Source organism: Pungitius pungitius, chromosome 12 (assembly GCF_949316345.1).
Source record: "Pungitius pungitius chromosome 12, fPunPun2.1, whole genome shotgun sequence".
Lineage (NCBI taxonomy): Eukaryota > Metazoa > Chordata > Actinopteri > Perciformes > Gasterosteidae > Pungitius > Pungitius pungitius.
In genome coordinates this window covers 2,226,074-2,251,063 of record NC_084911.1, presented here as the reverse complement: position 1 = coordinate 2,251,063, position 24,990 = coordinate 2,226,074, and the positions used below count along the sequence as shown (strand labels likewise).

The following is a 24,990-nucleotide window of genomic DNA, read 5'->3' as shown; positions in this document are numbered from 1 at the left end:
TCGTGACCAAGCCTACCTGTTTCAGATCAGTTCTGCCCACGAAGTAGGTCCATCGGGGTGACAATGTTAAATGTTGAAGTTTTCAATCTTAACAAATCCACCAATTGTTTACTTGCTGACACGCAAACAAAAAAAAGTAATCACTTTTCACTCAGTCATGCGAAAGAGGGAGGTGAGCTTTCTGTAACGTTTCAAGCAGGAGAGCGCTGTAATTAACGAGGTGCACGTGAAGGCAGCACCGCTATTAGTTGTTTTACGTTCCAAGATGACGGACCCGACGACGTCTCCGGAGGACCACTGGAAGGTGAGCAACTGACGCCAGTTCGTTCGGCTCGCTTTTTGCCCGAGTTCACGCGGCTCACGGGTCCGCGGCGGGGCTCCGGAGGCACCCGCCGGAGGCTGTTACGTCCGGCGGGTGAAGTTTCGCCGACGTTACACGCAGAAGCGGCGCTCCGTTAGCTGCGCGGCTAACGTTAGCTAGGTGAAACGTCACAGAGCTGCAGCCGTTAGCTCGTTGAGTAAACATCTCACCTTACTCCTTTCCCCACCTGAAATAGATCTGCGCCACCAGCAGAGCGACGTGGCGGTTTTCGCTGTTGTTATTTATTCGTTTCAATCATCCACGTAAAGTTAGACAAAGTGCCCGTCTGAAAGCTAAAGGAAAACGTACCGTATTAGTAAAATCGATGCTAATAACGGTTACGCTATTGGCGAGGCATCAACAAGACCCGGTGACCCTTCGATTGGAGTATTGATTGAAGCTTCCCACCAGGCGATGCAACGCTTTACTCGTCCTTTCTGTTGATAATCCAGCTGTTAATGAGGACAGCTGTTGGTCATACTGTATTGTATCCGTGCTGTTTGTGTGGACTGCCTCTTGGCCAGGTCATCATTGTAAATGAGAATTGGTTCTCAATTGATTTTACCTGGTTAAATAAAGGTAATAAATAAGAGCAATCTTTTGCAACGCGTAACAGCTAACTATTGTGACACTGAATTGGCTCTGTGGAGTCCTGATTGCCTTCTGCACACTTGAATTGGACAAACTGGGGCAGTGCTCAGTGGGGTGATGCTGTCGTCAGCCTCTCAGCATCTGTTTTTCCTCCTCTTTCCTGCTCCTGTTGTCTTGGCGATGGCTCAGCAGACCGACGGGGCCTTCAGCGACAGCGGCTTTGACCATGGTGAGTGTTCAGGCTACACGATGGTGGCCCTTTGTGTCCCCACTCTATTATTATTATTATTGTATTAACTGCGTATCGTCTTTTGTGGATGCTCTGTAGGCTTCTTTGCTGAAACTACCAGAAAGGGTTCAGTTGTGTCTCGGGCCAACAGCATCGGCTCAACAAGCGCCTCTTCAGTGCCGAACACAGGTATGATGGTCGGGACGCTGGTGATCCGACTCGCAGCCTCGAATGACCTTTCAGATTCCGTCGGCGTGGTTTTTATCAGCTGCTTCTGTTGAACAACGTTGAGCATCGGCCGGTTTAAATCGCATTAAAATAACCGATAAAGCCTGATCGAGGCATGGATCAGCTTCTCTTAATCCTATTGACATAAAAAAGGTTATTTCCGGGTCAATTTCTGCTACATTTTGGTGATGGAAGAAAATGAGTCGAAGCTCCAGAACATGCATTTGACTATAATGATGTCGTACTGTCTAAAAAGTGTTTGATGCCAGAGGGAAATCCCTCACATCATTTGGCAGGATGAATTGTACAATTTGTATTAAAATTGAAACGGCAGTGTGTATTTGTCATTTTGGTGCCGTAGAGAGGCGCGAGCATAAAGCACAGCGGCGTATAGATAACGAGTATTTAAATGAAATCTTCGGTGCGCCAGCTGGGAACCCACGATTTCCAATCTGATTTATTCATTTCCGCAATAGACGACGAAGACAGCGACTACCGACACGAGACGCCGTACAAGAACTCGTACAAAGATCGACGGAGACAAGCGCACACGCAGGCCGAGCAGAAGCGCAGGGACGCCATCAAGGTGAGGCTCCGGATAGGCCTCCACATAGGCCTCTGTGACCGGGCTGCAGACACGCAATCAAGAGTCCTTTCGTTTGCTCTGTCGTACTTCAGAAAGGCTACGATGACCTCCAGTCCATAGTCCCCACCTGCCAGCAGCAGTCCGAGTTTGCAGTCGGAGCGCAGAAGATCAGCAAGGCCACCGTGCTGCAGAAAAGTAAGCTGTGCCCCCACGCCGGGTCTGAGGCCTTGTGAATGATGTTTGTATCATTGATGGCTAAACACGTAATCAATGTGCTTCTTAATGTGTTTTATTGATTGTTCAAATGTTTTCCTAATACATTTTTCTCCTCCTAAATTTGCTCAAATGTCTTTCATTTCTGAAAAAGGGGAAGTGTCAGCGTTATTGCTGGTGGAGGGACATCCCCTCTTAAATATGCGTGGAGTGAAGAAATCGCAGACTGATGCATTTCTGTACTTGTTTGCAGCAATCGACTACATCCATTTCCTTCACAAAGAAAAGAAGAAGCAGGAGGAGGAAGTTTCTCTACTAAGGAAAGAAGTGATGGCGCTGAAAATCATGAAAACGTGAGATGGCTGTTTAGAAGACTTTCTGAGCCGAGCTTCTTTTCCTCCTGTAATATTGGGCAGAATAAGACCCGCCCCCCCGGCTCTGCATCCACAAAGCTGATGTTTTAAATAAACAAACCCTGAGAAGTAAAGAACTACCAGATCTGATCCCCGAATAGAAGCTCAGAATGCTGCGTCTGTCAATCATTCCTTCGTGGATCCATCGATGGCAAAAGCCTGTTCTTTTCTTCACAGGAACTACGAGCACATAGTGAAGGCCCACCAGAACAACCCCCAGCAGGGAGAGGATCAGGTTTCCGACCAGGTCAAGTTCAACATCTTCCAGAGCATCATGGACTCCCTCTTCCAGTCGTTCAGCAACTCGGTCTCAGTGAGCAGCTTCCAGGAGCTCTCCGCCTGCGTCTTCAGCTGGATCGAGGAGCACTGCAAGCCTCAGGTCAGCAGCGGCGTGGTCTCCCCGCGGGCCGCAGGTCCTGGGCGTGGAGATAATAACGGCTCCTCTCTCTCTCTCTCTCTCTCAGACGCTGAGGGAGTTCGTGGTCGGCGTGCTGCGGCAGCTCAACGGTCAGCTCTATTGATGGAGGGGAAACCCCTGGACTTTACTCCCCTTAAATGGACTTTGGGCTTTCTTTGACCTCTCAGGGTGAAGTAGAAAAAAAAATAATAATAACAACACTCAGCCTCAGGCCGCATCGCAGTATTTCCGCTCACTCAAACCGATCAGTGCCTCCCGGGCTGAAGCTGGATTACCTCCACCTCACGGAGGGGGATCGCTTATGAGGGCGACGGCTCTCTGGCCGCGAGCGTGCACACGCACTTCAGCCTCGTGTCAAGAAACGCATCCGTCTGTAAATTGAGTGTTTAAATGTACGTCGTCGTCTGGAGCTCTAAGGAGCTGTAAATGAATCCTTACAGATCGATCGCAGCTGATGGAACTAGAGAAGGAGGATCAAGCGTTTCCTCGCAGCCTTATTCTGACCCGCAGGGCTCATCAGCTTCAGTGCACGTTGAGTCAGCCGTAACACACTCAGCAGGGGGGGGGGGGGGGGGGTGAAACCATTCCACCTTTTTATTGGGACTAAAGATGAACGTGCTTTCTCTAGTTGTCACCTCTTGACATTTCAGTGGCGTTAACGCCGCCATGGCTGATGCTTTTCACTTTGCTCGTCAGTGGCTCTTATGATCAATCATTTGATCCCAGAGACGTCGACTGTGTGATGAATCTCTCGTAAAAGTCTCGGAAAGCGTCGCTGTGGCAGTCGCAGGTTCCCAGGGAGGGATTTACAGCCGTAATGACTTAAGAAGCGTAATTTTTTAAAACTTAAGCTGATTACCGTGATGTTTTATTGAAATCAGTAAAATCACACGGCTCATCTGATAAGTGACAAAGAGCCACTTTGCTGTTTTTGCCTTAATTAAAGGGAGATGTAAATGGTTTCAGTGTTGTTGTGTAATGGCCATCTACTTTACATCATGAGCCACAAAGGAATGTCAACCAGACTGTAAATTTAAGTTTAGCAAAAAAGGACGAATCATGTCTGTAAAATATCTTTAATGATTATTGAGGAAGAGATGAATGGACACTTCAGCGTTTCATTAATTAACTTTTAATAACGTTAAACACTGAAGACGCAGCACAAATGATGAGAAAAACAGGACAACCCTCAGACATTTTACTTTAGAACAGTAAAAATAAATATCAATATGGACTCAAACACGAATGAACAAAGAAACTCACAGCTAAAAAGACTAATTTGATTTCATCAGAAGTTGGGGATTTGTTTGGCTTTAAAAGGAAATTAAATAAACCAAAGTTGCCTGGCAGGAGACGAGTCTCCTCCATTGTTCTCAGTCATGTGACGTGGTGTTAGTGTCTCTGCTTTTTTTTGTTTAAATCTACTTTCAATTACAGAGGAAGTTGGTTTTGCATTCAACTTTTATTAAAGATGTACCTTTTATTCCAGAGAAAAGCCATAAATAAAGAACGTGCTGTGGCTCAAAGCGAGCGTTTCCTTCTCCTTTCATGTGGTTGGAACCACCACCTTACAGTCCTCGTCAGTCTCCACCCCGACCTCCTCCTGTGAGGGAAACGCCTCGTTAACGGAAAACTGCTCAAACCGAAACAAGCGGCGGCACAGAGGAATTCGTGAGCTGGTGTCCCTCACCAGGAACTGCTTCTTGCTCTTCGGGTATCCTTCCAGAATCGCATTGACCATGTCTGAAGCCTGAGAGAAGCACACGCAGGTTTAAAGCTTAATACCTTTATCACAAGGTTACAAGTGTCCCATTTTTCATCTCTGGCTTATAATTCTTGAATTGTTTAAATTTTTTATTTAATTGAACTTAAATATTTCAAATTCGGCAGTTCACTGAATACAGTTGTAAAATTAACACGTTTTGTGGTCCATTTAGTTTGGAATCATAAAAATATGGAAAGAAATGACTTTTTCAATTTGTTTTTTTGTCTGAGCACAAATCCTAAACTAAAGATTTATTTTACCGTCATATATATAAAAAAACATCTATTAGTCAGTTGACTGATTAAAAAAACATCTATTAGTCAGTTGACTGATTTAATAATCAACTAATGACTGCAGCTCTGTATACTTTACCAATCTCTTTCTCTTCTTCCACTCTTTCACGTAAACGTCCCGGTCTTTGTAAACCTGTAAATTAGATTTATCTATGAAAACAAACTACTTCTGTAGTATCGCCACTAGGTTTTGAAGATATTTTTGCTGCAATTAAAAAGCGTAATTTCCGCCTGACCTTCTCCTTCTCCTCCGGTGTGACGTGATTCGTGGCCGACTTGATCTTCTCCAGACGCGCTGCGTAGCCTGAACACTCGGCCTTCAGCTCCCGGACCTCCGACATCATTTCCTCGGTTGTGAGGGAGCTGCTGAGTTCCTTCAGCTCTGTCAGTGAAGAGGTCACGTGAAAGTACAAAGCATCCGTTCATAACACAGTACAAGCACACACACCCTCAAAGGAACACGTAGGATTTATCACAATAAGTGGAATATAATACTTTTGCAAAGGAGTAAAAGAACCTGAAACTGAGAATTTCTAAAGCAGCCCAGAACACACAAACCAGCTTTAAAGAGCTGCATGAACCTATAGTCTTCTGCTTGGCAACACTCAGGTGAGCACAGGTGTATTCATTTGGATGCAAACTGCAACCTCACCACTAGGTGCCACTAAATCCTACACACTGCTTCTGAAAAGAGTGTCGCACTAAACCATTTACTGTACTTGTGTAGCCAGCAAGAACCTGAAACTATGCAAAATGCAGCTGTCGTGAGGCCTAAGTCCCTGCCCCCCCCCCCCCTTCTGCCTGGAGACAGTTGTGAAGAACACACCTGCATCCAGCTGTCTGCAGCTGTGGGTGAGCGCCTGCGCCTCTGCAGTGAGCTGTGAGATCTGAGAGTTCATCGCCTTCAGCTCCTCCTCGCTCACATTTTTGAACTGAGACTGTAGGGGAAGGTTAGCAGGATTTTAGCCCATTTGGCAGTTTCTGCATGCATTACTTCCGGTGCATACTCATTTTATAATTATAATGCCAGTTTGTTTTCGATGAGCAGACCAAACCTGATTAGCGAAATAGATCTTCTGTTTGCCATACATTTTCTCCGTTATCTTCCCCTCCAGAGACAGCAGCTCCATGGCCTTGACCACTGCCTGGCGAGTCACAAAAAACACGAAACAATTAGCCTTAAGCTGCCCGGACACCACAGCGTCGCGCGGCTGAAGACGAGTCCTCACCGTTTTGCCAAATCCATGCTGCTTCTGTAGGTTGCAGAAGACATCCTGCGCGCTGTACGGCCGGTTCTTCTCGTTCAGGTAAGAGAGGATCAGTGGGGCGCCTGCAGATGACGGCAAGCGTGCGATCAGGATGCGAATAAACGCCAGGTTTAGCTTTTAGCTTTGGGCGGTTCCCATGGTAACCCTACGTAGCCCCCCCCGTACCTTCGGGTCTTAACTATAACACACAAACTACGAATTTACGTTAAGTTCTTGGTGGGCTTAAGACACCGGTGAACAATGAACAATGAAGTGTATTTCATGTTACTTAAAACCTTAAGCATAGTTTACTCTAAATAAAAATGTAGCATGGAGCAAACGCGAGCACAACATTTGAGAGCTAACCCGTTAGCTCATTATGATGGAGGCTACGTAGCGAACGTTAGCCTATAGCTTGTTAGCGAAAACGGGATTGTGTGAGAAATCGACACGAGCGTCAGATACAACAGCTGGTTTGTTAAAGTTAATAACAATCCGACGTGAAAGCCGACTCTTACCGTTATCCTTCTTACTCATTTTTACTTCTCTCCTCTTTCGCTTCAGCTTTCCAGTTTCGCGCGAAATGTGCGTGACAGAAAAGATCGTTTATGTTTTGCAAGAGTCATCACAGCAGAATAAATAAAGTGATGCCGATAATCTTCACAGCATCTTCGCATCAACTCTCAATCACGGTGCGCTTATTCGAATCACTATGATTGTTATTTAAAACATTTACTCGATCTTTAACGTTGGTTCTGTTCTATAAAAACTACAAACAATATGTTGAATCAACATATTTAATCAATGTTGATTAAAGAGCAGAGTGAGAGCTCTGTTAATTTGGCTGGTCTCAGAACCGCGTCGTTCTGGGGACGTTAACTTTTAAAACCCTTTTTTTGCAATTAAGTTTAAAAAAAAAATGTCAATACGATCTTATGAATTTTTATATTTATCAAAATATATTGTATGCCATAAAGAGTCAAAAAACTAGTCTAAAGAATATGAGAAATTTGGTATAAGCCATATTCTAAAAGTCTTTTGGTCCAAAACCACAATCAATTCCTATAGAGAGTAAATCATTTTATTAACATTCACAATTTCTTCATCAGCCAAAATGCTAAATGACCGGATTAAAATCCTACATACAAAAACTGAATGACAGAGTGGAAACACATTTTTCTTAATTGTGGAATTAAAAAAAAAAAAAAAGTAAATGTTGCCAGCTGTAGAATGAAGCATAATTTGTGTGTCAGCCAGAGCACCAAAACAAGCCAACACAAAAGTGAAAAAGCATTAACGTGATTCATACCTGTTGAGTAACATTAGTTAGTAGTGAGGTCCCTTTTTTTAAAAACTTTAATTCACGTGAGGCATCAAAAAGCTTGAATACTGAGCGTTTTTTAGGCTACGACAAGTTCTACAAAGACCTATCCTGTACGTCACGTCATTTACCTGCCTTCTGTAAACCTAGCTATAGATACTGTATATATTCGTTTTTTTTACACAGTAAAACTATTTTGTAAAAGGGTTAAAAAAATACTGGGGATCAAAGCTCCACATCTATCTGATATTACCCACAATGCACCGATTCACAGAAACCCACCACAGCACTCGCCCGGTGCATCACAGTACACAGTACGTTACACTTCGCATTCAGACTGACTTCCCTCGTCACACTTCCCCGAATCCCGTCAAAAAGGTTTCTGAATGAGATGTCACCGAGGGGGGTGGGGGGGGGGGGGGGGAGGAGATTTAACAGTGCTTCATTTCACCGCCTTCACCTCTTTTTTTATCTTCTTCAATCAGGTAAAGAAATGCATTTGCATTTGGGGTCGTGCATTTGTCAATAAAGTCATTTCAATGCTCTACTCCTTCATACGTCTCCTACTCCTTCATACATGGGGGCGCCTTAGTTTCCCGCTTCAACAACTGGTTCTGTGTGATTTCATTGGTCACCCCCCCCCCCCCCCTCCTTCCTATTAGTCATTAAAATATCACAACTTTTTCCAGAGCCCTACAAAACATCATAGAACCTCAATCGTATTACAAAACACCTTCATCGTCCATCAGTGAGACATTGACATTGTCTCACGGATTTGAAAACAGTTGATCGCACTCAATGGCACCTAAGAGGGGAAATAAAATATACATGTGATGTTCCTTTTGATATTGCAATATTTCAAATACTTTTTATCTCCTTGCCGTCTCAAACTCAACGCCGCCCCGTAGTCCTCCCTCGTTTCGTGAAGACGGGTCACTCGCATTAAGCAGCGTGGAAAACAATGTGCGCGCCACTACAGCGCCAATTACCGGAAGCTCCGACCCATCCCAGCACGCCGAAAAAATTAACAAAACCCGGTGGATAGAAAAGTAAAAGACAGAAACGTCAACGGTGGGTCTCGTGTGGAGAATCGTCCCCACGCTTCCAGATGGATGAACCAAACATTTCGGTGCATGAAATCAGAATCATGAGCTTTGAGTCCAGGCCTTAAAGTCTATTCCCCCCCCCCCCGCGTGAAGGACCTTCCTCCCAGGAGGTGCAGCCGCCCGTCGCAGGCTCCACGTGGGATGATGGGGGAGACGTTGGAGGTCCAGCACTGAAAATCCAGTCCATCCACGACACACAAGCCCCTCCCTGGAATACTTCAGAAAAAAAAATATATGAATATTAAACCTACATAAAAAGGTAAACCACTTACTACTTAAAGTGACTATTATGTTTCCATGCAAAGGAATATGATAGAATTTGTTATGGAGCATTAACTGTGTTCAGAAGGCGCCACCAGAGGGAAGCAGAGAGTCTTAACAATGAGGGAAAGTCCAGATCAAACCGTGGGGGGAGAACGTTTTCCCTCCTGATTTATTACTCCTGTGAGTGCAGAGTGACGCAAGAAGTAAGTTTAGAGAGTCAAGTAAAGCCCTTTTAAGAAGTAAATGTGATGGCTAATCCTCACTTCATTTCGCTAAATCCAGGTTTTTGCCATCTACTCCAATATGTCTTCTATACAATCTCAACCCATATGTATGCATTAGTGCTGGGAACAGCTGGAGCCTCTCAGTAAAAAGGTGGAGATATTTTCGCAGAGCGGAGGGCTCGTGGCTGGAATGCAGCGGTCAGATTGTGGAACTGAAGTTTGTGCACATCCGTTAGACCATCCGCCTCCTCCTTCTCACCGGTCTAGTTGATGAGGATGCCAGTCGAGCGTCCCTCCTCCTCTTTAATGTTCTTCAGGTTATTCTCCGCCTCGTCCACAGTGCTGAAAATACATCAATCAAAAGTCACTTTATTGTCTTTAAAGAAAAGGGGTAAGGACACATTTTAAATAGAGCAAGCGCGCGTGTGTGTGTGTGTGTGTGTGTGCATCCCTACGTAAGAAAGTCCCTGACGTCCTCCACGGTGATTTCTCCGGTGGAGTCGAGGGTGAGGTCGGCACAGCTGAGGGGGGAGTCCAGAGGGGTGTCCAGGATGGGAGAGGACAGCGCGCTGGGGGACTCCTCGGTTCTCCCTGTGCGGAGGACAAGGGGACTTAGGCTCGAGTTCCTCATCCCGGGGGTTGGACGCCTACGTGAGTTTCCATGGTAACGTTGGGCCGTGCAAGTTTAACGAAGTCACATTTTCGTCCTAAATTATAGAATGACCTCTGTGTTAAACGCTTCTTGGAAAAAAAGAAGAAAAAAAATTAAGAATAGACTTGATTTAAAATGTAAAATTGACTAAGACATAACTGAAGCCTGCTCTGGTCTCCACAACAACCGTCAGCTCCTGCCAGGAATTGCCGGGGGGGGGAGGGGGAGGGGGGGGTGGAGGACTGAGGCCACTGGGGCATACTGACTGTCGTTACCACGGAGACGAGAGGCGAACCCCTGCGAGGCCTGCTCGCGGTTCAAGAAGCTCGGGGAGAGAAGAGAGTGATGAAGAGGGAAAAATGGACAGGGGGGAGAGCACCGTGAGGGGGGTGTGTGTGTGTGTGTGTGTGTGTGTGTACGTACCCGCAGCCTGACCTATCTGGTTCTTGTGGGTTCCGTTGGGCTGCGGCGGCGGCGTTGTGCTATCGCTGAAAAGACACACGAGAGCAGACGCCATTTACTTTGGCAGCGGATGGTGTAATAACACGGCAACAACTTGAAAAGTACCACTTCTTTGGTTTCTCATGCGGCTGAGAGCCTGGAGCTGGTGGTCACCAGAGAGGGACTGTTTATATGTATGTTAATTAAAGTTTACTAAGGACAAAACCCCTTTAGAGGGATCTGTTCATGTGGAGGGGGGGGGGGTGAAACTACAATGTTTGGATCCCTGTAATAAGTGCAGTAGAACGTGTGTGTGTGTGTGTGTGTGTGTGTGACCTGGCCGGCGTGGGCTCCAGCGCTCGGTCCAGCTGGACGGAGCACAGCGGCTCAGTGAGCATCTTTGCAGACAGCGAGAACCTCTCGTACTCCGAGGGAGAGATCAGGTAAAACCCTTTGTGGACACACATGGACAGCAACACGTTTGACGGTCACGGTGATTCGCTGGGGACATTTCTCCTACGTTTCGTCCCGGGTTTGCTCACCCTGTCCGTTCTTCGTGAAGACGCAGGACGCGATGCCGCTGATGTCTTCCTTACGGATGCAGTCGTAGCGAACCTGAGAGACGAAAACAGCCCTCAGTGACCAGCGAGTTCTTCAAGATAATAAAAGGCTTCACAAATCTAACTAATATCTATCAAAGCGCAAACTCCCATTGGCCCCACGCAAATCAGACCCGCCCCCCCCTCCACCTCCCAGAGGGCCCACCTGTGGTCGGAGGCCAGGTATGCTGAAGAGGTGCATGTCGCCCAGGTTGGTCAGACAGACCAGCGTGTGTTCACAGTAGTCCTCCTGAGTCGAGGAGCCGAACGCCACCAGCGCCACCCTCCTGACCCGGCAGCCCTCGTGCGCCGTCAGCTTGAACTTTGTCTTTGCGCTCACCTTCGGGAGAGAGAACACCTGGAGGGGGGGGGGGGGTTACAGTTACTGTCTCTTTATTCTATAACTTTAGTCCAGAGTTCCCAAAATCTCAGCCAATCTGGACCCGTGGTGAGAAAGTTGCAAAAATCACCTTCAGCTGCTCCTCCGAGGCGATGAGGACCGAGTGGGCGTTGGTCATATCGGGCGCGATGGCGAGGTCCTGCGAGGCCTCGTACGGGTCCGGCAGCGGTTTCCCCCGGCCGTCCAACACGCAGATGGACACCACGGGAGCTCTGTGCATGAGCTGGATCTCTTTGCCCAGAACGGCCTCCACGCACGCCGCTCCGCCGCCACCCTCGCCGCCGCCGCCGCCGCCGCCCGCCCGCTCGCACGCGCGCCCCGACCCCACGCCGGGCACCTCCAGGGCGTAGGCGTACACGCTGCCCGAGTTGGTCCCCGCCCACAGCGTGGCGCCGTGGTGCGTGCCTGGAAAGGTACGGAAACAGAGTGGCCGTTATGGTCCGCAGCGCCGGCGCCGCCTTCGGCTCCCGAAGGAAACGATCGACGCAAAACGCACCGTCCCGCAGGAACGTGTCGGCGAAGCAGAGGCAGCGGACCACGCCGGACAGCGAGTCGTCCGCCGACCGGGGTTCGATCCGCCGCTGTATCGGCGCCACGTCCTCCTGCTCCGCCAGGGCGGCGTTGGCCTCCTGAACCTGCGGACGAGCACAGCTGGAGTCAGGCGGCGAGGCCGTGAGGCGGCGAGGCGGCCTGTCGCCTGACAGTCGGGTCCCTCACCTTGCTGGTGGGCGCGGCGACGGGCCGCTTCTTGCCCGACACCCGGCTCTTGCGGATGCGCCTGAAGCTCTGTCGTAGGGACTTCTTCAAGGACTTGACCCTGGACAGGGGGCCCTCCATCGCCAGGGAGTCATTCGGGTGCAGGGTGCACCTGGGACAACATCAGCAGGGTGACGCACAGCTCGCAAGGAACGTCGTGTGCGCGCGCGTGTGCGTGTGTGTGCGTGTGCGTGTGTGTGCGCGCGCGCTCACCTGGCCAGCACGGCGTTGCGTCTGTGGTAGTCGAACAGGCCGAACCCATGACTGGTCCCGAAGGAGATGAGGTTCCACTCGGCGTGCAGGGCCACCGCCGTGACGGAGGCCGGGGGGACGCACTGCACCAGCACCAGCGGCTGGAAGCCCGGCGGGAAGGAGGCGGGGAGGAGGCGCGGCTCCAGCCGGTCGTGGCCTTTCCAGGTGAAGCCCTCCCGGTCCTGCAGCAGGTCGACCACCGACACGTCCACCGGGTGGGCCGAGCGCTCGTCGCTCAGACCCAGGACAATCACCTGGAGAAATATAACCGTAAAATCAGCAAAATATTATCTTGGTTGTCTAAAAAGCCATTTAAAAACCACATAATGGATGACGGCTCCGTTGTGGCTTCTGGCTGAAAAAACATTGTTTTTGCCAAAATAGATTTAGCTGAGAGACAGTCAGTTTAAAACCACAAATGAAAACATTTTAAAAAAGGATCCACTCTCATAGAAATGATGTGAAATGGGATTCCGTTACCTGTCCAGCCGTCCCGGCCACCACCAGCTTGTTGCTGTATTTGCACAGACTGATCTTCTGGATGCCCAGTCGGGGGTCATCGCTGTACGGGTCAAAACAGCCCACCTACACACGCAGGCGTGAATCAGGGTTTTATTTGGGTGGACAGCAGTGTTTTCTTCTAAACTCTCCACCAAGTTTTCTGAGCTTCAGGCGCGCAAACACACACGTCGAAGTGAAACTCCTTAAAGCTCGCCTCCTTCCTCCCCCAAATGCCAGGACAATCCCCCTTTCCCCTCGCTAACACTCTTAATCTGTCCCTTGTCACAGTAGGAATTCCAATAGAATCCCCTCTCACATGGATCTCAGCAAAACAAGGAGTAGTTGGTCTCACACACACACACACACACACACACACACACACTCACTCAGAGTGGGCTGATGGGTCTGGTTTTCATTACACAGGAGGAAAAAAGAAAAGGCTCTTCATCCCATATGAGGGCCACATTCCTGAACATGCAGCTCTGTTGCCACAGGATACACGAGGAAAGGTAGGAGGGGGGGGGGGGGGGTGAATAAGAAGGGGCCTAAAACTAATTAAATCTGTCGTTGTTAAACGCATCACTCAAAATGTGTTCATACCCTTTTGTCTCAACACATTGCTCCTATTAAATTCTTAACACATGACGCCAATGATCACATCAGCCAGCTGGCGGAAAAAAAGAAACATCCCATCACTTTGAATTGGTGCCATCTATTAGATGAGATCTGCTAATCTTGGTCGAAACGCTTATATACACTATGTACTTTTAAAATAGTTAAAGGCAAAACTACTCCGTCCATCGTCCTCCGGAGGCAGAATCACTTCATTTAAATCATCGAAAACGCGGCCGTTAAAACACAATCAGACTGCGGTTCCTTCAGAGTCAAGTTTTAATAGAAGGAACAATGGGCTGGTTCCCGTCTGTGAAACCTCGTGAAAGCAATCCGATGACAGCACTGCGCAGCTTGTAGCTACAGATGTTGGAGAGTCTTTATTCCCTCAGCCCGCAAAAAATAAAAAGACTTTTGACTTCACTTATTCTCATTCTCGCCTCCTCGGTTCTCACCTTCCTGAAAGGAGGCCACACCTCCTCCTCCTCCTGCTGCAGGTCGGGGTCGTCGCTAGGGTCCTGGGGGTCGTCGCTAGGGTCGCAGTCAGTGTGGAAGACGTTGGCCGTGCTCAGTTTGTAGAGCGGAGTGAGAGCGACGCCCGACGCATCCCAGAACCGCACAGTGCCGTCCTCGTGCCTACGGACGCACAAACGTGGGTTTGAGGGGACATTGATGATAGTGCAGCTAGACCAGCATGTATGTATGTGTGTGTGTGTGTGAGTGAGTGAGAGAACCAAAATGCCATTATAATCAGTTCAATAGACAGATTCTTATTCTGTGCACCAGCGGCTGTCATTCAAAGTGCTTCTGACTTCTTAAAAGTCTCACAAAGCCTTTGTCTGTGGTGAGTCTCTGTCGACTTTATTTACACGCTGTAGTTGGGTCTCCTTCTGCAGTCGGCTACTTATAACCAGTTGCTTCAGGATTTCCTTGTTGCCATGGCAATGCAGACACATTTTCAGGTCCTGCGCCGACCCGATTTGATTCAAGGTATCCGTGGGGTTCCCATCGGTAAAGAAAAACGAAAGCGGTGGATTTTTGTCACAAAAATAATATAAAAATGGCACCATCTGCATTTGTGTGTGTGCGTTCACCCTGTCAACAGCAGCTCTTGGTTCTTAGGTGGAGGAGCGAGGTTTTTCCCTCCACAAATGGGCCAACTCTGGGGGAAAAAAAACAAAGATTTGAGAAAAGATTTGTCATCAAATGTCAAATCGATCAACCACATATTACCCTTTCCATTTCATAGCGTACTGCAAATATGAGAACGTGTTCACAGAAAGCTTGTTATAGTTCCAGTCGGATGACTTATGAGCGTACCAGCTGTGTGTGTGTGTGTGTGTGTGTGTTCTGCCACCGATCCAACAGCTGATCTAAGCTACGAAAGCCTTTCTCAAAGCCTTTAACCGCCCGCACCTGCTCTCACGGTTAAACGCGCTGGCGCTCAACACTCCAGTTGGTTTTTCCTCACAGGCGTGAAGCGGAGCTCAGATGAATAATGAATAAATATCTTTGCTCTAAACCGCGATGACGGGAACAGAGAACGGCCAATAGCCGCGATGCTCGGCTTACGTTCCGTAAGCCGAGCATCGCGGCTATTGGCCGTTCTCAGGTTAAGCCGCTTACACGCGCATCTTTGATTTCCTGTAATTGAAAAGCGAACCAAATTTACAGGATAATCCCGTGGCGCCCTGCCCTGCCCCCCCCTCCCTCCCTCCCTCCCTCCCTCCCTCCCTCCTCCTCCTCCTCCTCCTCCCCTCCTCCCAATGCATGATGATGGCGGAGGAGACAAAGTTCTCACCCCGCGCGGCGGTTGGCGGCCCTGCTGGGCCCGGCCGGCGTTCGCCAGCCTCTCCCACAGCTTGGGCGGCACGCCGGAGACGTGGAAGGAGCAGGTGACGGCCGAGGAGTGGAGGGGGGCCAGGTAAGGGGTGGGCAGGGAGGGCCACCCGGGGGTCCGCAGGTCCATCACCACCAGCTCCTCTTCCAGTAGAACCACCACCGCGGAGGGCTCGTCGAACTCTGGCGAGGGAGAGAGACGAGACGGAGTGAAGCGCCGCTGACGATGACGACGATGACGACGATCACCCACGGATGCACATTGGCCCGTCTTTGGCGTGCGGACCTCGGTCTTGCTCGACGCAGTGGACGGTGAAGAAGTCGATGACGCGGGACGTGAAGTCCAGGGTGACGTGTTCTTTGTCCTGCTGGATGGTCAGGCAGTGGCGGTCGCCGTAGCTGGCTCTGGGCATTCCTCCGCTGTACAACACCACCGGAGACCTGCAGAGGAACCCAACCGCGTCAAAAAGGCCCGGGAGGTGAAAACAGATTTATAGTGCATTTAAATAATAATAATAATAATAAAACACTCACCCAGACTGTGTGGTTCTCCACAGGATCTTGTTGATCGCCTTGCAGGGGAACGGACCTGCAGCATCAAACAGTTTAAGAGAATCAAGCGGTTTTTAAGACCGATCCCCAGGATTTACTTCAGAACGGTAAAAAAAGAAAAGATGTTAACACGCAGCTCCACGTGTTTCAGCGTTAGTTCTTTCCCCCCCCCCCCCCCCCCCCTATGAGTCACAGAGGGTCAGAACACACGGGTCACCAACCACTGGACCTCATGTTGACCCCCCCCCCCCCCCACCCGCTGTGTGTGTTTTTGTGCGCATCTCTCACCATATGGGATGGTGGAGGACACTGGCTGGTGGACGACGTTGTTGCCGTTAGCAACGGCCCACACGGAGTAGCCCCCATCGTTATGGGAACTGACAAAAAGGCTTCCAGAGCGTTCCCACACCAGGCTCTCCAGCTGCTGCAAGGGGGGGGGGGGGGGGGGGGCACTCCGTATAAGCGTCAAACCAGGTTGCATAACAGTATGATCAGAGCTCATACTACCACCGGGAAATGTGAATCAGAAGATACCTGCTTGCCCAGGAAGAGCTGCTCGGCGTGTCGGGTGGTCGAGTCCCACAGGACCACCAGGCCTCGGCTGTAGCCAATCAGAAGCTTCCCCGCCTGCTGGGGATGCTCCTGCAGGGACTCCACCGGCCCCAAGGACTTCCCACATCTGTACTCATCTGGCAGGCTGGGAAAACCAAAAAAAAAAAAAAAACGTTACGCCATTACCTCACATGCTGCAAGTTACAAAATGTCTAGTGAAACAAGGGAGAAGTGAAGCAAATAGCATGTGATTTTAGGATGGTGAAATCTGTTCAAGAACCTATTTTACTAAATACACATTTTTTTTAGCATATTTCCCAGATAAACTGTGGATACAACTGTTTACTTTGTCAGCTCATTAAGTCCAGCTGGTAAATTAAATTCGGGGGCTCTGAATTTCCCTTTGGAGAAAACAAAAAAGTGCTCAAACGTATCTAATCAGCTTCAAGTTCAACCCATCTGTGCAACCTGTGATACAAATACATTGCTCCAACAACAACAACAACAACAACAACTGTGAAACCCACATGAGGCTGGAGTGAGTGAAGCAGACATTCCTCTAAAAAGGCAGCGCAGGAATGTGGAGGAGGACGCGCCCCGGTAGACGTCCCTCAGCGAGAGACCAGAGGACAGCAGACCGAACTGATAACGAGAGGAAAAACCTGCAATGCAGCTTTCTGCGCTGAGGCGGAACCATCATATAGTTAAAGATAGTGAGCATGCATGAAACACACTCCCTCTGGGGACACACACACACACACACACACGGAGCGTTTACTGAGGAAGATCCTCTGCGGAAGCACGACAAAGCCTTCCATTGTCTCTGTCTCTCCGTTCACAAGTATTTTTAGGGAATCCGGCATCCTGCTACAGAGTCCCGGTAATGAGCCTGTGTGTGTGTGTGTGTGTGTGTGCGCACGTGTTAGAGATTCGGCTGAAGCAGTTCCCCAAACCGGAACACTGTGTTTTGGCAGCCGGTACAAAGCCTCCCTGTCTAAAACCTCGCCTCCATCACACACAGCTCGTTAGGCCTCGGTTCTGCGCGCCGCCCTAAACGAGCCCGTTTAATGAAGGTTGTCACGCGGCAAAGTGAAAAAGGAAGCTCAGTGTCTCTGATGTTGGCGCATCGACGCAGGAACGAAGCGTGAAAGATTAAACCACTGGACAAAAATAACGCTGTTTTGGAAAACTGAGAGACATTCTTATTTGTTACGTTATGATATTTTGTAGTTTCATGTAAAAGACCTGAAGTAAAAAGCTGAAGGTCTTTAAAAATAACATCTTCAGGGGGGGGGGGGGGGGGGCATTTGTCGCTGCATGTGTTCGCCCTGCAGCTGTGAGAAGTGGAGAGTTTAAAATGAAGACACCAGGACGGAGAAGCTTGCGTCGTAACGTCGCTCACCTCTGTATGATCTGATCCTGGAGCAGCGTCTGGTTCTCCTTCAGCGACAGGCGGGGCAACTCCAGGAAGTACACGCCCCCTCCCTCTGTCCCGACGCACAGCAGGTCGCTGGACCTCAGCAGCAGGAGGACGGTCACCCGAGTGGCGCTGAGGACAAGAGCGGGATGATGATGATGATGATGATGATGAGGAAGGGGGCACATTCACCGGTCCTGTTCTCCCTTCAGCGTACCTGCAGCTCTCAATGCCGGGTCTCCCTGGGAGGCTGCAGCAGTCCACTTCCTCCAGGTAGACCACGCCTTCCCGCTTAACCCCGCCCGCTTCCCGGGGGGCCCCGCCCACCAGCTCCCACAGGTGGATCGTGTTGTCGTCCAGCAGCGACAGAAGGCGACCCTGACGGGTCAAAGTCAACATGACTCATCAGTAAATTAAACCGTAAAAGGGGTGGGGTCGTGGAGAAGAAGCGCCTCACCTGTCCAGGCAGGAAGTGGATTTGTGTGACGGCAGTGGTGTCTGCGTGTAGTCCTGTGAACTCCACGCCGGGAGACCCGTAGCTGCGAGGGCGTCGTCAAGGTGATTCACAACAGAGCGCCGATACCCAACAAGAAAGACGTTTACGCAGGACGCCACACAACTAGGAACGTTTTTTACACATCACTACATCCCGTGTATCTTATTGATGGTTCTTTTCTAAATAGAAACCGAATTACACCGGTAGCTGTGAAGCAGGAGAAACACACCGGCTGGGTGGAGTAGAGGAACCTCAAAACAAAGCTTAAAGCAAAGTCTAACACACACACACAGCAAACTCCAGAGTCCCTTTGTTAGTCCCCTAAATGAAGCAGAGTCGATAAAATAAAAAGCTACACGCAAGAAGTGTGTACAAAACTACGCTAAATTGGGCTAAACTGCAAATTAGACACACTTGAGCGCACTGCTTACATAAGCCTGTAGGAATGTCGATTAAAAATGCAGAATAAGAGCGAATCTGGGGAGTTCCCTCTGGTGATTATAGCAAGAATGTGTGGAGAGCTGATTTTATAGTGGTTTTTAACCACCGTTGTCTTACATTATCCATTTCCCTTTCAGATTATATATTCTAACTTCCCTTTTAATTATACTCTATTCTATTCAAATAACCCAGGAGGAAGAGTTTACAGATCCACTTTTCTTCATCTTTGCTTCTATGATTCCACTCTCAACCGCTGAGATACTCCAGGAACCAGTGAGAGGTTCCCGATTCCACAACTCCTTTAACCCAGTTCCCTCATTAGAGGAGTTAAATGTAGCTGGATGCCAGTGAAAAACATGCACTCATTGGGTCATGAACAAATGTACACAACAATATCTGAATATATATAAAAAGTCCACCCGTGGTAACGTGGTTCAGACACACACACAGACGTCTTGGTGATGTCAGAGCTGGTGGAAGGATTAGCGCTCATGATGTCATCGATGTGTTGTCCCCGCCCTCCCCCGGGAAGGCATCAGCTCATTGGTCAATAATACAAGTCCTTCGAAAGTAGTGGGCTGATAATACATTTATTACCCCATTCTCCTTGTTCAATATAAACATGCGAGTACTTGTACGTGCAGCGTGAGGCTTTAGAGGGACTCAAGACACCCAGAGAGGACGGATACCGATTGGATCTGCTTCAGCTCAGCAGCCAATCACAGAGAGAGAAACAGAAGTGAGGGAAGAACGGCCTTCTGTTTTTTTCCTCTCAATCTAAAAATCTGATTGTTTTTTCCAATACACAAAAAAGGTATTGAGAGAGCGGTAGTTCTTCTTCTTCTAAAGAAACGCTGCTCGTTTCATGCATCCGAACATCAACGTCTGCACCAAGTTCCAAAATAAACCATCGAGTATTTGTGGATTCATATCAGTGTCATAATGCCAGGGTGAAAACAGCATTTTAAAATGGTAATTGCCATTCCTCTTTGACAACTGATTACATTTCTGATAAAGATCAAAAGGACTGATTGCTTCTTGAATAAAAGCAGCGAGGACAAACTCAAGGCCTCCGGGTGATAAAGTGTAGAAACGTCCCTCGAGAAAAAAAAAAAAAAAAAGGGACATGAATAAAGTCCAGCAACAGGAAATCATCACCAGTTGAACGAGACACTGGTTCAACGCAGATCACATGGGAGGCCTGCAGCAACTGGGAATCACTGAATCACCGTCTCACTCACACAGTGAAATTGCCCGGTGATGCAGAGCGACAGCGTTAGCGAGGATAAAGCGATTTCACGGTCTGAATACAGACAAACAGAGGGCATTGTCCTCCATGTCGGTGACACACACACACACACACACACACACACACACACACAAAGACTGGAACAGGACAGGAAGGAAGGCCAGATCACTGGATCCGAGGATCATTGTACAAGTTGACCACACAGAATAAGGATTAGTTCACCAGGCAAAAACAAATATTTAAATTTTTTTTTTTTTAAGTCAGAAAAGTTCACAAAACTTCCACAGGTCGGGCGTCAGAAGAGCGACTTGTTCTCGCTCTGAACTCGGAGGCGTCGTCAGACACATTTTTCCCTCCGCGCTCACAGAATGACGAACTCCTCTCAGACGCCTACGTCAGGACGAGCCAAACAACCCCACCCGGCAGAGACACCATCCGACAGCATCCTCCCCCCTCAGCGGGAACCTCTCCGGCCTCCAGCCCCCCCTCCTCTCCCCCACACACACACACACGCGACACGTTAAAGTGGCAGTGCCTTGACCTTTGGGAGTGATGAACAATTAAAAGTCTCAGCTGAGTATCTTCAGCAGCGATGACCATTAAGTGGGTCACAACGAGGGAGGTTCAGGTTCCAAGTGAACTTTTAAAAGAGCCAGCTGACGCTGAGCTGCTGGTCTCACAACTCGGTCAAAGCACCAAAAGAATGTCGTCAAGTAACGTCAGCTCCTCTCAAAAGAGGTCGTTATTCAAGTATCTATCACAGTGTCAAATATTTGACTCAAAAAGATGGATCAGGCATCGGTGGCAATTTGATCAGTTTCTATGTATCACATAACAAAGACCACACACACACCCTTCAGTGTGTGTGTGTGTGTACACCACAGACGGGACGGAGGAGGGTGGTTTCGTCAGAACAGACACGACGGGAAGAAAAAGCAGTGACAGTAGCAGCGTGAGTAAGAATGTTGTGAGGGAGAAGGGAGCGTGTGTGTGTGTGTGTGTGTGTGTGTGTGTGTGTGGGTGAGGAGAGAGAGAGAGAGAGAAACAGGGAGGCGGGGTGGGAGGAATGTTAAAGGCTGCATCTTCAGCTGGATCCGACTCCCTGCTCAACATTAAAACACTGACTTATTGATTCGCTCAGCGGAAATGCCTGTTACGCAACATGCAAGAGGTTTCGTCGAATTCGCACACTTGGGACGTGGAAAAAAATAAAAAATGATCTAATAAGCCGGTGGAGGGAAAAAAAGAAAAAGCAACCAAATGTCATAGAGATGAGATCGGGTGAGTCAGCTGAGCGTTGTGTGCGTGTGTCAATATTTGCTCGTCCTCCTGACCGTTTGATCGATAACAAGGCTTCACGGTCACCAAGTTTCTGTGTGACTCAGCGTTTACAGTCGCAGGGACCGGCCCATATCAGTCCATCTGTGTGTGTGTGTGTGTGTGTGCGTGCACGCGCTAAAAGATGTACACAAGTTGTACTGTACTACAGCCGTACGAACTCCGCTGCAGACTCTCAGCGCCCCGAAAGCCCGCGAGCGCTCCTCGTCCCCGGCGACTGCGCTGGTCGCCTTGGAAACGGATTCAAAAGCTTCCTTTCTTAAGACTCAGCAAACAAAGCTCTTACTCACCCAATCCGCAAACTCTCACATACACACACACACACACACACACACTCAGAGGGTTAACCCAGGGAAGCGCAACGTACATTCTTCGACAGGAGACAGACCCCCCCCCCCCCCCCCAACACACACATCTCCACATGGCACTGTCCCCCTTCCCTCGGCCGAGCCCCAGTCTGCAGCGGAGGCAGAAACTCTCAGGGCGTAATACGACTCTGCCTCTATAAACACGACGGAGAGACGGGAAAACAACGAGTGAGAGAAAACACAAGTTCAAACTCATTTGGCAGTTTTACAACTCCTTTTGTCAAGAGGTTTTATTTAAATCTGCAATCAGAGCGAGGAAAATTTAAAAGATCAAATCTTTTGGTGACCCTCCAGGTATTTTGTGTGGGCCTTTGTTGAAAAAGCAGAATGAATAGTTTGAGTCGAGGGTGTCGCTCGTAGAAGAGTTACTTTCCCTCTGTGACGACGTCCCCCCCCCCCCGCCCTCCTCGTCTTCACTGCCTCCGTCTCTCGCTCCGTCCCCTCCCCTCCTCCCGTCTCCCTCTGGGGTGGAGGCGCCTGGTACCACCAGTCTCTCCTCTGAAAGAATTGATTCTCCGGTCTACTGCAACACACATCCAGACTCCCTGCACACACCCCCCCCCCCGACTAAATGGCCATACAAACCACTACTGCAGCGGTAAGACACAATCATTTCCCTTTATTTTCTAACCTCAAATTTGGTATAAGAGAGACTTAAAAAATAAAAAAATAATAAAAAGAAACATATCCACAACTACTAAAAACACAGATTGGGCAGAATGATTAAAGCCTGACGTAGAAGGAAACCGAGTCGCCTTCACTTGGTGCAGACGGTGCAACTCCCCACAGAGACGGACCGCTCTGAACCGGTGTTACATTAACACCTGCAGACGCATCCGAGCAGCATCTCAACGAAGGGATGCAGCACGGACCGCAACTCGCATCTCAATTAGCTTCGGGGCGAGTGCTTGCGCAGGAGGTGACAGTCGGCGGCTCAAGGAATCGACGCTCATCCCACACCCCCACGCAGGAGACAATGAGTCCTAAAGAACATTACGGGAAAATAAAAAAATAATAATAATAAAGCGTGACAGCTGCACGAGGCGCTGACTTCCGAGTCGGAGCCACGAGCTCGGGGGGGGGGGGGGAGAATAAAGAGGATACACTTTGATGGCGCCCGACTTTGTGCCGATGGCCATGAGTTCCAGCTTGGGGTCAAAGGCCAGGGCGCTGGGCTGATGGGGGAACCCGTGCTCCACAGTCTGGAGGAGAAGAAGAAGAAGAAGAAGAGAGACGGATCAACATGTGACGAGAAAGAAGACAATTAAAACCCCTCACATTCGTCGTTTTATTGGGTGATGAAAGCCCGGCGGTCGGTTTCGGCCAGCGAGGCGTCAGGAAGGGAGGAGGCCCTCCATTAAAGCGAGGAGACATTAGACTTTATTAAATGGGATTAACTTTAATTCACAGCATGTTTTTCTTCTTCAGACAGCTGGGAAAACGTTCGGATCTCGAAAAACAAAACAAAAGACACAGCCGCATCACGACAGACGTCGCTTTGTAGCCCGAGAAACGTGGACGTTGCAAATCCGCCAAAACAAAAAGCACGTGTTTATCGGCGCCCTTAATGGCAGCTTGCAGCCATTCATCACTTCCTTAAATTAAGGACACCGCTTTTTTAAAATATTTTACGATGCACATTGAAAACATGACGCAACAAAGAAAAGGTTGATTAGAAATCCCTGATTATGGACTTGTTTCGTCCTAAATGGATTTAAAATTCTGTGGTTGTTTAATTACTTGATTTTTAATTGTATATTTAACGTCGTTGCAGAAGAAGCCCTCAGAGCCTCCTGGTAACAAGTAACACTTCGTGCCTTTAAATATCTCAGAGACACATCAAAGAAAACATCTCCTGTTGGGAGACCACCTCAGTGACAGTTGTGGCAGCTGGTGCCAAAACTCTAAAGTTTGTGTGTGTGTGTGTGTGTGCGTCTCTGGGTGTGTTGTCACAGCGAGACAAACAGCTCATGGACCTTTGACACGATGCACTCTTCAGCTAACCTCAACAAACAAATCGTGTTTTGGGTTAGAAATGCGACAAATCAAAATTCCAGCTTCCCAGGTGTCCCGTTTTTTTTTTTCTTCTTTGTCACATACAAAGCAAATGGAAATTTTCATATTTATCATGGAACTAAACGAGCAATTAAATGTGTCACTTTGAACTCTGGGAAAGCGTAGATGAATATTTTCCACCTTTTAGTTGATCAATCTCCTACGTCAGGTGAATTTATAACAAAAGTAGTTTCGGGTTGCAGTTTATTCCCCCCCACATTCCTATTGTACAATTTTAAATAATGCACCGTATAGCTTTGGGTTAAATCTGTGACGTCATGCACATTCATGATAGAACTTTTTAAGGGTCACTCTCTGCGGCCTCGCCCGGGTTCAAGGCCAAGCGGATCACCTGCAACTCACACCGCATTTGCTCAATCAATCAATCAATAAATTAGATCTAATAAACTTCAATCAAGTGTTAAAAGGATCGCACCAGTTTGGCAGCAGTGGCGCGGAAGATTGAAGGTGGAGCAGCCCCATTTTGTTTAGCATTGATTAGTGAGGAGGAGGAGGGGGGGGGGGGCAGAATGATAGTGTTAATTAAAAGGTTTGTGTGCGCGCGCACATAAACAAAGCCCGCACGCAAGTCCAGCCTGCACTAAAAACACACAACAACACGTCGAGCAGAGGAGGAGGAGGAGACTGAATGCTGCAGAGAGCGATTGAAAATCTGGACCTGAACGATAGATACCTCCCTCCCTCCCTCCTTATCCCCCCGTCCCGTTACTTTACCTTGTTGAAGGCGAACAGCTCCTGTTTGATCTTCTCTCTCTGCGGGTCGGTGCCCTGCCGACGAAACCTAAACTTCATCATCTTGTAGCCGGGCGGCGTCGGAGGCAAGACTGCTGGAAGGTGGAGGAGAGGGGTGGTGTTGTGGGGGGGTTAAGGGGTTGCGGGGGGGGGGGAGGGTGTCGGTACGGAGAGGAAAACACGGGAGTTTGTCGGCGGCGCGGAGCAGTCGGACGATGCTAAGCTAAGCTAACCGACTAGCCCATTCAGGCTGAAAGCGGGGCGGCTGTGCTCCCTCCTGGAGCTCTTTAGGGTCTGACCACGGTCTCTCTTCCCCCCCTCTCTCTGTCTCCCTCTCTCTCTCTCTCTGTCTCCCCCCCTCTCCACCTCTTTCCGGTTCACACGGACCCCCCGTTGTCGTTAACCAATGAGCGCGAAGAAATCTGCGAGCAATTACTCAGAAACGCCCACACAAGGCA

General features: G+C 48.9%; 3 protein-coding genes across 4 annotated transcripts; 1 reads left to right on the top strand and 2 right to left on the bottom strand.

Annotated features, from left to right (window-relative positions):
• Positions 1–83: 83 nt before the first annotated feature.
• Positions 84–4,565, top strand: mlx (MAX dimerization protein MLX). Of its 2 annotated transcripts, none has more exons than XM_037475752.2 (8): positions 84–304; positions 1,142–1,181; positions 1,281–1,370; positions 1,886–1,995; positions 2,088–2,190; positions 2,462–2,561; positions 2,799–3,000; positions 3,086–4,565. In XM_037475752.2, exons 1-8 carry the CDS (start codon positions 266–268, stop codon positions 3,140–3,142), a joined length of 741 nt encoding a protein of 246 aa, XP_037331649.1. In that variant the 5' UTR covers positions 84–265; the 3' UTR covers positions 3,143–4,565. The 2 variants fall into 2 exon arrangements, with proteins under 2 accessions (XP_037331649.1, XP_037331650.1); XM_037475753.2 differs by having other exon boundaries at positions 85–304; positions 1,145–1,181.
• Positions 4,233–7,294, bottom strand: psmc3ip (PSMC3 interacting protein). The gene is made up of 8 exons (XM_037475755.2): positions 6,863–7,294; positions 6,327–6,427; positions 6,153–6,242; positions 5,924–6,035; positions 5,334–5,479; positions 5,177–5,230; positions 4,730–4,789; positions 4,233–4,642 (listed from the first exon to the last, which is right to left on the bottom strand). Exons 1-8 carry the CDS (start codon positions 6,879–6,881, stop codon positions 4,586–4,588), a joined length of 639 nt encoding a protein of 212 aa, XP_037331652.1. The 5' UTR covers positions 6,882–7,294; the 3' UTR covers positions 4,233–4,585.
• A 117-nt stretch (positions 7,295–7,411) lies between these two features.
• llgl1 (LLGL scribble cell polarity complex component 1) lies at positions 7,412–24,931 on the bottom strand. The gene is made up of 24 exons (XM_037475751.2): positions 24,515–24,931; positions 22,829–22,926; positions 18,290–18,371; positions 18,050–18,210; positions 17,818–17,964; positions 16,398–16,560; positions 16,152–16,287; positions 15,846–15,900; positions 15,598–15,752; positions 15,274–15,494; positions 14,567–14,634; positions 13,928–14,108; positions 12,840–12,944; positions 12,321–12,613; positions 12,069–12,219; positions 11,848–11,986; positions 11,422–11,756; positions 11,118–11,309; positions 10,895–10,967; positions 10,689–10,803; positions 10,335–10,399; positions 9,715–9,850; positions 9,519–9,601; positions 7,412–8,987 (listed from the first exon to the last, which is right to left on the bottom strand). Exons 1-23 carry the CDS (start codon positions 24,593–24,595, stop codon positions 9,523–9,525), a joined length of 3,231 nt encoding a protein of 1,076 aa, XP_037331648.2. The 5' UTR covers positions 24,596–24,931; the 3' UTR covers positions 7,412–8,987; positions 9,519–9,522.
• Between the last annotated feature and the right edge of the window lie 59 nt (positions 24,932–24,990).